Here is a 12,859-nt window from a genome sequence, read left to right as displayed (position 1 = left end):
AGTGGACAGTTACTTATATAATCTACGACCCTTCATTTATAATTATTTTAAAATAATCTGACACAATCTTTTATGCTTTAACATTAGTTTTATTTTTTGTTTAAGTCAAAACATAAAATTTCCATGCGAGTATACAATAACATACGGGAAGTATTTAATAATATAATCTATCTCACATGATCAAGTTATTTCTAAAGAGTCGCATTGATGACAATGCTTACAGAGTTATTTCATACAGTGATCCTTGCAAAAGAAGAACACTTTTTCTAAGGATTGTTTATTGAGTTGGCATTCAAGTAGGCCGAGATTTTCGTGGAAAAGGAGGTCAACTGTGCCAACCACATTTTTCTGTTCCACAAATCTTGCACTTTCTGCTACAATATGACCGGGGTTAAGGGTGTGATGCATAACAACCAGAATGACCTTCTTATTATCTGCAAAAAAAAAAAAAAAACATTAAATTAAATATTAAAAAGAATATTCTACATTTTAAGAATCAATGTTTTATCTATTTTTAAATACTTTGAAGAGAAACAGTTTTTTCAAAGGTGTACCACAGAGAATGAGATGTGGATTAATTTTTAGTCAAAATGTTGTTTAATATTTAAGAAAAATGTATTCTTCAGTGTTTTCTAATAGCAGTCATCATTTTCTCAATATTAATTATAAACAATATCTGAAATTTCACAGGCCATTTGGGTTTTAGATTCATTTATCCCACTACTAGAGCTTGTGGTGTGCCCTAGAGATGAGACAGTGCTCAAGTACTGCCAGTCTTCTGTGTATGAGATTTGAGAGTTCTTGAGAGAAAAACAATGATATTTGTCAATCAGCTAATTAGTAATTAATAATTAACAAGGAGTAATAAAAGCTCAGGACTCTCTAAATTAAGTTGGGTTAAGAAATAAAGACTGATTGAGAAACAGAAAGTGATAAAAATGTTTAAACATACACATTTTTAATAATAATAATGAGGATCTGACAATCAGAACATTTTTATGTAAGACTGTAAATATATAAAAATAATGAAAATAACCAGAGAGCATAAATACCTAATATTCACTATACACACACCTTTCTTTGTCTAAATAAAGTACAAAATTATAATATATCATATGACCCTGCAAAAAGTATAAGTTTACCCAACTGGGAGAAAATAATATGTCCAGGCATTCTGTGGGTTAAGGCAGCCCCTCTTGGACACCGTTCCTCTTTTTCAGTCCCCTTTGCAGTCAGCGATATTAGGTCTTTTCTGTTTGAGTCATACTTTTATCACATTTTTTTCATTTAGTTGTATGTATTTTGTAGGATAGGAACGGGCATCGCGCCCGCCACACAGGAGCAAGGTTTATTACCTGGATAGGAAGCCAAAGTGAAATGATGGCTGGATTGGCCGGTGGGATAAGAAAATAAATTTTCTGCCCGGCTGGTACAAAATAAGAGACGGACCAGCAGAAGCCAGGAGTCAGGAGCTGATCAGCCCCCTCTATACGTCAGGTGGCAGTGGTCCTCACATTGGAACACAGTCAAGGGCGCCAGGATGGGTTCTTGACATATGGAGTCCTATGCAGCCCTACGTTCCAAGAGATTGTGCTGTCAGGGGATGTTATGGCCAGGAAGTGCTTCCCAGGAGAATTAGTGTGGCACGTAGCGTCCAGTATAAAATGAAGCTTACTGCCACACACGAACAAGTCAGAGTCGGGTGGAAGCGGGCAACACTCAGTGGAGGTGAGGAGGCAGAATTGGCGATTTATTGTATACTTGTGGCTTATTACTGGAGAGAATTAGGAAGAAGTGCCTGGAGAGAATAAAATGCCTTTATTTGATCCTAATAACGTGTGGTGCTTTACTGTGTCTGTGGTTTGGGGCTCTCTGGCACCCCCTTGTGGTCACAATGTAGTGTATGCAGTACCTATTGACTTCTCTATGGGAATGTTAAATAGTATATAAGAAAGAAAAAAAAAAAACCTAGGGTGTGTAATATATTAAGATTTTAACGTTTTACTGCAAAGCCATCCTACCTGAAAACCCAACAATCAGATTTGTGAACAAGACACAAGAAGAACAAGACACTTGTACCCCCATAACAAGCAGTCATGAAATGTTAGACCGTTCTTGCTTAAATTTCAATCCCATGATTTTACAACACTTACTTGGAATTTTCTTCAGTGCCACTTTAATATCTGTTCCAATTCTCGAAACAATTGGACAAAAGAGAAGAGCCAGATTGCTGGACTGACTGTCAAACACTCCTTGATGAATATCAATTCTAGAATCGTTCATTTTCTTGATGAGATCTTCAAAAAACCTCCTCCCCGAATGAAAGGTTTTTTCTAAACCTACAACTTCAATAGTAACTAAAAGGGTGACAAAAATCAAAATAGATATCATTAAAAATTTAAAAATCTGAGCACATTTCCTCTGCAATGTGCCAAATTAAGTCACATTTTTGGACATGTCTCATGGACTCCAAACTTTGTTGTGTCATCGCTCACCACACTCCTGATTATGAAGAATTAATCTCCTCAAGACTGCATCAGAAACCCCACTAATGTAAGAATGGATCTTTTATGAACAGTTAATGATTTTATTTGGAAAGCTGTTCAAGTAAATTGCAGAGGGTGTTTTTAATTACAGATTTGGTGTTGCTCTTATTTATGAGAAGGTGTTTGAGTTTCTCTTTGATCATTGCTCTTAAATATATATATATATATATATATATATATATATATATATATATATATATATATATATATATATATATATATATATATATATATATATATATATATATATATATATATATATATAAATAATTTTTCTGGTCCTGCTTCCACCTCAAGACCGGTCCCGCCCACACGCAGCCGACACGGCATTTCTCGCCAAGCTTCTGCAGTACGCTTACAGAATAAAGCAAACTCCGCATGCAGCGAAAATTTACTTCTCCAGCTAGATTCCATGCTCAGACCCATCAAACCCTTCGCTAAATCATACAAACACATGCATGAAATCGCTCAGTCCAATCTAACAACATCTGTACGAATGCTTTTCGAGGAAAACCCAAGGCAGGATTTACGACAATACAATGCCCCGACATGTCACACCAATGTTGTAGCGATTTTCGTCGGAGAAGATGGCGAACCGCCTGCCGAAAGGGATATTTGCATCTGTCCCATAGGCAACTCCTGTAAACAGACTTCCACGCTCAATATGAATTGCGATCCTATGGTTTACCCACTTTTATTCCCTTATGGAGACATTGGCTGGCACAAAGATTTACAACATGTTCCCGATAAAAGAACCACCAAGCGAATAAGGCTTACTCAATGCCAATTGTACGTGTACAGATTAGCAATGAAGAATACATTTAGTATTTTGCACTCCAGTGGCAAACTATTCCTACAGTACGTCATAGATGAGTATGTTAAAACAGAGGGCGTACGTCTCAACTATCTCAGATTAGATCAACAAGATTTGGGCGTGGAACAATACAAAGGACTATCAGGCACACTGCAAGCAAACGCTGAAAATAACAACATATGTGTAGGCAAAATGATCATATTACCGTCCACATTTCCAGGAAGTCAAAGATACATGCAACAAAACTAGCAGGATATGCCATGGCCATAGTACGTAAATTCGGACAGCCTCATTTGTTTATCATTTTCACATGTAATCTTGCTTGGCCAGAAATTCTACATGCACTGTTGGATACCCAAAGACCGGAACACAGACCTGATATTGTAGTACGAGTCTTTTGGATTAAGCTGCAGGAATTACTTAGAGACATTCTACAACAACATCTTTTTGAGGTTGTTATTGATTATATTTACTGAATCGAATTTCAGAAGCACAGCCTTCCTCATACCCACATGCTGTTTACTCTTCACAATAATTCTAACAACCAGTCTTCAGCCACGGTCAGTTGTAAGTGGCTTTTTCTAGAGTTAGATCTTTCGACTCATTAGTCGTCACCACCAAAACACCTATTCACAACTGTGTCTTTCAAGAAGTATTTATTTCTTCTTGATTTCTGAATTCCTTTCTCACCGTTTTCCATTCCTGGCTTCGGCTAGTATATAGTATCACAAGTTATTAAACAATTTGACCAGTCAATGACCAGTAAATGTTACCTTTTGTTTTATGTGTAAACTTAACGATTTGTTTCTTTTTGAAGAAAACATGTTTATGTCTTATTGTATGGGTAGAAAATATCAGTCCTGGAAGGCGGCAGTGTCTGCAGGTTTTTATTCCAGCCCAGTTTCTTAATGAGATGTCAGTTATTGCTGATGAAGCCCTTTCTGCTGAAATGACATTCTTCTGCTTGATTTTAGTGATCTCGCTTGTTAAGGTTTCCCAGCCTTAATTTCTTATTTCAGTCTTAAACAGCTCCATTCACTGTTTTAATGGATCCTTATTAGCAGTAAGAAGCAAACGACAAATGAGCCAGCAGTTTTCCGTCTAACTTGTTTCCATTTACACCTCTGTGGATTCATCCTGCACTATTTGGTTTAATTAAACAATTAATGTAAAAATGTGACTGAAAATTATTTTAGGCTTCAAATCATTTAGATGATATATTTGGAAAGGAAACAAATCTATGATATAGGAACCTAACATTGCAGACTAACAAGACATAAATTTAAATAAGGTATGAAGTTGGCAAGGATTAAGTAATTGGGTATGGAACGAAAACCTGTAGCTACTGCAGCCCTCCAGGATCAAGTTTGCCTACCCCTGTTTTATTGTATAGCCCCCTTAACCTGTTGGCAACTAAAAGAGTGGCCTTCAGTAAAGGAGAAAGTGGAGAAACATTAATATAGAGGATGTGTGTTTTAGGACTGCTCTTCTTAAATCACACAACCACTTGACTATCGCAGAGAGAACTCTTTGTGTCCATGTGAGAAATGTGAATGCTGTCTTTTCCTCTACGTCATTTATATGTAACGCCTGTCGCAGACAGCTCTCTTCTTTACTACACTTCTTAGTAACAACGAGACCCAGACAGACCTTTATCTTTGCCCACAACTGGAGAAGACTTTTTGGAAAACCAGTCCCAGGTAGGGACACCAGATGAATGTGCCTCTTCCTCCACCTTCCTCATCCTCTTTACTTCAGGAGCAGAAGTCTCTAGATGGGTTGCAGAGGAGAAATGATAATCATTGAAGAACAAAGCAAGTATTCAAACTCAGTCTGTTCATATTAATTTTACAGATTGACCAGGAACTAAAGGAAATTCATAATGTTTAGTTAATGGGATATTCATGTATTTGTTATGGTCTGGGTCAGCTCCACTATCCCTGGTTCCTTCCAGGAGAATATTAAACCCAGAATGGCTGATAACTTACCCGGGGATAAGCCAAACAAAGCGAGGATGCACACTCAGCCATGGATTGGTGCAAAGTGATGAAGTGCTTTTATCTAAAACTAAACGAAGTGTTCAAAAGTGCAGTGCTCCAATAGTTAGTCAAGAAATAACGCAATAAGTATGATCAGCAGCCAACAGCACACGCACTTTAGATGAGGTCACCCACCTGCAGCTAAGCATGTTCGGATCCGGTCAGTACTTGGATGGAAGAAGTTGCTGCTGGAAGAGGTGTGGGTGAAGTCAGCAGAGGGCACTTAAACTGTGGTCTGTGTGTGAATCCCAATGCCCTAGTGCAGTGACAGGGACACTGTGCTGTACAAATGGCACCGTCCTTCAGATGAGACATAAAAACTATGGTCTTAACTATGTGGTCATTAAAGAACCCTGGGCATACTGCGTAAAGAGCTGGGTGTATTCCGATGTCAAGGCTAAATTGGCCATCATGGCCTGGTCATTCTGGCCACCTAATCATTCCCTGTCTATAATTGGCTATCCATCTCTCACCACTTTACCACCTATCAGCTAATGTGTGGTGTGCGCACTGGCACAAAAATTGCCATCGTCACAACATTCAGGTGAGTGCTACACATTAGTGGTGGTTGAAGTGGCTCCCCACTAATTAAAAAGCTTTGAGTATTAAGGAAAGTGCTATATAAATGTAAGAAATTATTATTATTATTATTATTATTATTATTATTATTATTATTATTATTATATAAATAATCCATAAAATCCTGAGCTTGTGGATGTTAAAATGTCCATCAAATAAATCCTATATAAATAAAGTTAAAATCCAAGGCAGAATCTGTCCTTTAAAAACCAAGCCACAATGCCTCCTTTCTAAAAACTGGTGTCTCCTCCACTTACCCTAGACAGGATCTCTGCAGCCAGAGGAGACATCCACCAACAGTCACAGTCAACTAAAACACAGTTTGGGTTACCATTGCCAGTCCATTGACCATCAGTGGGATGCCATGCCAAGCCTTGATCCTCCGACTCCTGCTGACACTACTCGGTCTTACACACGAGCCCTGCTGGAGGGTTCGGTCACTGCTGCTCCTCAAATTGCTCAGCAACTATATAATTTCAATTACATAATTACACCCAAAGCTAGAATACTACAAAAATCCATATCCTAAACTCTTTGTCAGTGCAACGGCAGCTGACCTGTAAGAGAGATACTAAGCAGTTCCAAAGTATTTAATAAGATGATGGCTTTTCAAATGACTCCTAAACACAAGTAAATCAGGGGGCTGTAGATCAGTCCTAGAGCTTTGGCACAAGAACAATCTTGGTACGTCTCACATAAGGTCAGCAAACAGGCAGAGGCAGATCAGAGACTTCTGAAGGGGACATAAGAGGAGACCAAGGACTGGAGATATTGAGGAGCAGAGCCATTCAGAGACAAAAGTTTTAAAATGGTTCCATGCAGCAACATGAAGCCAATGGAGACAACAAATTAAACAAAGAATGTATTACACTGAACTGTTTTTTTTGTTTGTTTTTTTCCTAGTGACTAAGATAGAAGTGAAATGAAAGAGCAAAACTGTAGTTATGGGCCGTAAAGTTTGTATCAAATAATTGTCACACATGCATGCCAGAGGGTCACCTTCCAGGTTCACTTAAAGTAAGCACTACCAACCCAGGATGAGAGGGGGTGCCGTCACTGGTTATTTTCTACTTCTACTATGGGATTTCTCATTTGCTCTTACACAAGACTGCAGTATGTGTGAAGTCCCTCAAACTCACCACTCTTGCTGATATTTACAAACTTCCAGCAGCTGACCTCCTTCAAGCACTTCTGCAGATTTGACAGATTCTCTCTCAGATCCTCAAGGAAGAAATGTACATTTATAGCTGTGTTGGCTGTGTCCTCACTTTCAGAACAGGCCTGCACAGATGGGAACTTCTGCAGGGCAAAGAGAAAAAAATTGGAGAGGGATATCTTAGAAAATCCACCATGAAACAATTCTGTATTAAAAGATCCTCTGGTTTTCTTTAGATACAATAATGTTACCTGGAGGAAATGGATATCATCGTCTGTCTGTGACAGCTCTACCAACTCAGTGTTTCTTCTCTTCAGCTCCTCGATCTCCTTCTCCAGTCGCTTTTTGAGCTCTTCAGCTCGTTTCACTTCCCTCTGCTCATGATCTCTGACCACTTCAGTCACCTGGGATCTCAGACTCTCAATGGACCGAAGCAGAGAAGTGAAGGTCTTCTCATATTCTTGTATTTCTTTGTCAGCAGAGCTCTGATTTGAACATAATTTGATTTAGTCTCATGTTAATTGAAATTTATTAGCTTCAGACATGTAGTCAAGTTAACTCAATAAAGCCCTGTTTGGACAGGGTAATGTCAATATTGTTAACATTGGATCCACATGGAATAAGATATATCTAGAAAAACTATAGAGATAGGTGTGTCTTCTGTGGTGTAGGAGGAGAACGGGCATCCTGAGTAAATGGGGAAGAAGACATTAAGGAGGCCAGTATGACAAGGCAGATGGATTGGCCTCCAAAACAAATAATTAACTTACACCTGGCCGGTGTAAGTTAATGGAGGGACCAGAAGAAGCCAAGAGTCAAGACTGGTTCCATCCCCCATACACCAAGTGGCAGTGGTCCTTACATGTCATCCTAGTTGGGATACACACAGGGGTGTTTGGGAGATGGAGTCTAGAAGTGCAGTCCTGTCAGGGTCCCTGGGGATTGAGAGAGGGTGCTGTCGGGGAAGAACCTCCTTACTTTTCTTATGGCTCGGAAGTGCTCCACAGAGGCATCTGAAGCATTCCTGAGTCCGATATAAAAAATTGGGAGTGTTCTCCCCTAGAATTTCTCGTATACTCAGATATGGGGATGGAAATTTGAGGAGTAATCCACAAGACAATGATTATATTTTTGTATGTTACAGAACCATCAACAGCAAATCAAATCAAATTAATAATAAATTGAATAATTATTACAAAAGTAAAGTGAAATAAATTGGACTCTGCAGCTGCATGAATAAAAAAGTACAACTTCTGGTTAGTGGAAATAGCTCAGAATTTGCAAGAAATCTACGTTTTGTACCTAATACTTGTATTCAAAATTTGGTTGACCTAAGTGAAAGTGTACTCAGGGTATTATGTTTACCATTCACACATACAAACAGAAACACAGACACACAGACAAAGTTCCAAAAATGGTATTTTTGGACTCAGGGAAGTCTGAAACGTCGAGATTCATCAAAATCTCGACATTGAATGTTTGGATGATTACAATACTTTCCCTATACTAGAAATCTACGTTTTGTACCTTATACTTGTATGCAAAATTTGGTTGATCTAAATGAAAGCGTACTCAAGTTATCGTGTTTACACACATACACACAGACACACACACACACAAACAGACGCACAGACATAGTTCCAAAAATGGTATTTTTGGACACAGGGAAGTCTAAAATGTCGAGATTCATTAAAATCTTGAAATTGAATTTTTGGAGGATTCCAATACTTTCCCTATACTTCGTATATAAGAAAGTAAAAAGAGCCCGCTGCCTTACATATATGAGTCAGAGTCGGGAGGAACTGGGAAAGACTCAGCTGTAGGATGGAAGGAGGAAGATTCAATGTGTTATTTTGTAACCGTATTTGTGACTTGCTATTGGAAGGAGAGTAGGAGAGGTGCTTGAGAAAGTAATAAAATCCTTTATTTTATTCTATCAACGTGTGGTGAGTTAATGTGTCTCAGATTTGGGGCTCCTGGTGGTCATGATGTGTTTGCAGTGTTGTTACCTCAAAACAGCCATATGCTTTGCAGGTACATAACTATTGCTCTTCCACATAAAAAGAAAAAATGAGAAAATACCTTTGTTGGTATAATTCATTAATTAATTCAATTGTAATTGACAAGTTAAAAGCAGGTCTTGTTGTTAAGCATTATCCAGATCTAGAAGGCTCAAGTGGTTTGTATACCTCGATGCCACAAGCATGAGTCCTATCGTAAGAATTCTCAGTTCATTTATTCTATTGACATTTTCTGCTGTTATCAACACTTTTAGTTCTTATAATGACACAAATCCACTTGTCTAGCCCTCTGTCGGACCCCTCTCACTTTTACAGTTTTTTCTCATATTGAATTCTTTCAGTCACTCAAGTCAAATTGCATTGCCTTGCAGACAAAAGGAAATCATTTTAAATCTGCAGTTTCACTAATTTGCTATGCCAGAAAAATAAAAGTGCACCAGAAATTAACGATTCTGTGTGGACATCCAGGTCAGCTCAAGTCTGCCTTGGCCACATAGATGCCCAGCATTACAAAGTGAATGGGATGCTGTACTCTTCTCACACTTTCCGTATGAAGTTATTCTCTGTGACACTCACCTTCAGCTGTGATATTGTCACTGTCACCTTTGTCAGGGTCTTCTCTTTGCTCTGGATTTTCTCCTTACTGTCATTGAATGAGGTCAGCAACTGGGCCTGCGTGAAAACACCAGAACACAAATGTGAGATTTAATTAACTTGGATCGATGCTCAGTACAAATGTTTGCCAGTCTTCATTTCAAAAATTTATCTCTAGGAGAATTTTAATAAAATCCTTGATTATAATTTTAAGACAAAATAGATTTTAGCTAAATTTCATGTTCAGATTATTTTTCGTGATAAGAGTACAATAAAATTCTTACTGTGTGTCTCCTACAATATCAACAATTGGCAATGAAAACAAGAAATACAACTTTAGATGGCACATAAGTCTTATTCGTTTAAAGGGTGCACCAAAAACCTTCTGGGGGAAACGCGCTGAGCTAACATGACACAGCTGCTCCAGCATGGAGAACTTTGTATAAACCTTACAATAGAAGAAAGAGTGGAGGTCTTGTAGTGGAAGATGATCTATCTACATGTGGCCATTACAACAATTTCTTTTAAATGTCCTTTTGTCCCCTGGCCAAATATCATTGGCTTTCATTTTTCTAGCCTTGCTGATAAATGTCCTTTTTGTAATCAATGGGAAACGATTTGTCATCTCCTTCTGGGCTGTACCAAGATAACACCAATGTTTAACTTTTGGAGCTACTGTTAGAGAGGCTAGCAAGTCATTTTGATATCTGGAATTTCTGTCTCAGCTTTTTCTTGGATCGAGTAAAAATGGCTGTGGTTATTATGTAAATGAGCACAACAATCCTGGCTTAGATCATCGCCAATGCACTTAACCTGCATGTCCTTGGACTGTGGGAGGAAACCAGAGTACCTGGAGGAAACCCATGCAGACACGGGGAGAACATGCAAACTCCACACAGGGAGGACCCGGGAAGCTACCTGCGAGGCAGCAGCACTATCCACTGTGCCACCCTGCCGTCCTAGATAGATAGACAGACAGACAGATAGATAGATAGATAGATAGATAGATAGATAGATAGATAGATAGATAGATAGATAGATAGATAGATAGATAGATAGATAGATAGATCTGAAAGAAAAGGGCTGAGGAGATGCATGATCAAACTAGAGATGGCTGATCAAGAACATCGATCCCTGTGGGAAAAGAAGAAGAAAGTGTTCTTCCATTTAATTACCTAATTAAACTATGACAGGTCAGTGGTTCATGCACCAAAGAGAAAACCGACACCACCTAAAAGTTGGCTAAAGCAGGATTAGAATGACAGCACTACCAGAGTCAAGAAGAGGGCAGAGGACCTTGCAGAATGGGTTAACTTGACGTGTGGTAAAAAAGAAATTATATATATAATGTGTGTCTGTATGTGTGTGTGCGTGTGTGTGTGCGTGTGTGTGTGTGTGAATGGATAGTTTCTTACTAGTTAACAACAAATGTGACAAATGATGCTAGTGCAGTTGAGCAAACATGATTACCTTCTCTAAAAAACGTTTTATTACGAGTGAATGAGAGCTCTTAATGATTCGTTCCCGAATCAAATTCACGTGAATCGTTAGGCTGATTATCGGGTAGTGACTTGTTCACGAATCAAATGAGTTGCGACTCGCACTTTAAATATCAACCGACGAAACGACAGACGCTGATGACGTCACGCAGGCGCGCTCCCGAAAGGGTTGCTATGATTCACTGAAAGGAGTTTTTCAAACAGAAGGACTCGTTCAAGAATCTCTAAAAAAAGTCAGCTCGAATTGTAAGAGTACCTGAAAGACTACATCTGTTGTTAATCCTGTAAAAATCTATATTTAAAATATGTGTAAATAATGTAAAAGTGTTTCCTCTCACAGTCCAAAGACATGCAGGTTAGGTGGATTGGCGATTCTAAATTGGCCCTAGTGTGTGCTTGGTGTGTGGGTGTGTTTGTGTGTGTCCTGCGGTGGGTTGGCACCCTGCACAGGATTGGTTCCTGCCTTGTGCCCTGTGTTGGCTGGGATTGGCTCCAGCAGACCCCCGTGACCCTGTGTTCGGATTCAGCGGGTTGGAAAATGGATGGATGGATAATGTAAAAGTATTTTGATGAAAGGTTTATAAAATAATAAATGAGCACACAAATCCTGAAGATGGCAGCAGAGTACCAATGCAGGTATAAACTGAATACAGAAGAGCTGCTTCAGCAGAGATAGTTACCACCCCGAATAGACCTTCTGTAAAAAGACAAAGTAATATAGAAATCAAGAACGATATTTGCAATTTCCACATACTTCACTTAAAGAACCCAGCTTATTCTTCTTTTTTAAGTAAACAAACAACACAATGGTAATTTTTAAAGCAAGAAGAAATATGGGTAAAAATTAACCAACCACTGATACTGTATTATTGTTATTAAAGTATGCATTCATAAAAGGTCGAATTTAATGTTATAAACTAAATTAAATAATAGACATATTTAAATACATTTGGTTTGTAAATAATGTTTTATGCCCTACAGAAAATGAATAGTAAAATGTAAGTAGAACGCCTGAAAGTTGTGAATGTTTTGTATATGTTATAGACTGGTTTCTGTTAATACCACTGTAATTGTAATATAATTGTAAGTAAATTGTCTTTTTAAATTTGATTTAGACACCCCCTTTAGCAGTCATTTTCCCATTGTTGTTCTTGTTCTGATTTGTTTTAGCCCTCACAATGACCCTGCTGCTCCTCCACTTTACCTGCCTCTCAGTCCTCTCCACATCAGGCGTCACCGTGTCGTGACTCTTGTGTTCAGTCGCCGCACACAAATAGCAGATACACGTCTGGTCAGTCCTGCAGTAGATTTCCATGGCTTTCTGGTGCCTCAAGCAGAGTTTTCTCTTAAGGTCAGCAAACTAATTTACTAGCTTGTGTTTCCTCAGGGCTTCGGACACCCTGTGAGGCTGGATGTGAGTCTCGCAGAAGGAGGCCAGGCAGGTCAGACAGGTCTGCACGGCTCTCGTCTTTGTGCCAATGCACACATCACAGAGCACATCCGTGGGGCTGATGAAGTGTTTGCGAAGACCTGAGCTGTGGTTGAATTTATTTAACTCCTCGACTACTTCAGCTAGCATGGTGTTTCTTTGAAGAACAGGCTTGAAGACAA

The 12,859-nt window shown here is 38.8% G+C and overlaps 1 protein-coding gene across 2 annotated transcripts; it reads right to left on the bottom strand.

Annotated features, from left to right (window-relative positions):
* Window positions 1-100: 100 nt before the first annotated feature.
* Window positions 101-12,853, bottom strand: LOC120536889 (tripartite motif-containing protein 29-like). 2 transcript variants are annotated; one of them, XM_039765430.1, is made up of 7 exons: window positions 12,453-12,853; window positions 9,732-9,827; window positions 7,386-7,619; window positions 7,118-7,277; window positions 5,011-5,130; window positions 2,154-2,357; window positions 102-434 (listed from the first exon to the last, which is right to left on the bottom strand). In XM_039765430.1, the coding sequence occupies exons 1-7, from the start codon at window positions 12,561-12,563 to the stop codon at window positions 226-228; spliced, it is 1,134 nt and encodes a 377-aa protein (XP_039621364.1). In that variant the 5' UTR covers window positions 12,564-12,853; the 3' UTR covers window positions 102-225. The 2 variants fall into 2 exon arrangements, with proteins under 2 accessions (XP_039621365.1, XP_039621364.1); XM_039765431.1 differs by lacking the exon at window positions 5,011-5,130 and having other exon boundaries at window positions 101-434.
* Window positions 12,854-12,859: the final 6 nt, after the last annotated feature.

Source organism: Polypterus senegalus, chromosome 10 (assembly GCF_016835505.1).
Source record: "Polypterus senegalus isolate Bchr_013 chromosome 10, ASM1683550v1, whole genome shotgun sequence".
Classification (NCBI taxonomy): domain Eukaryota; kingdom Metazoa; phylum Chordata; class Cladistia; order Polypteriformes; family Polypteridae; genus Polypterus; species Polypterus senegalus.
The sequence above is the reverse complement of the archived record's forward strand: the minus strand, read 5'-3'. Positions and strand labels throughout refer to the sequence as shown.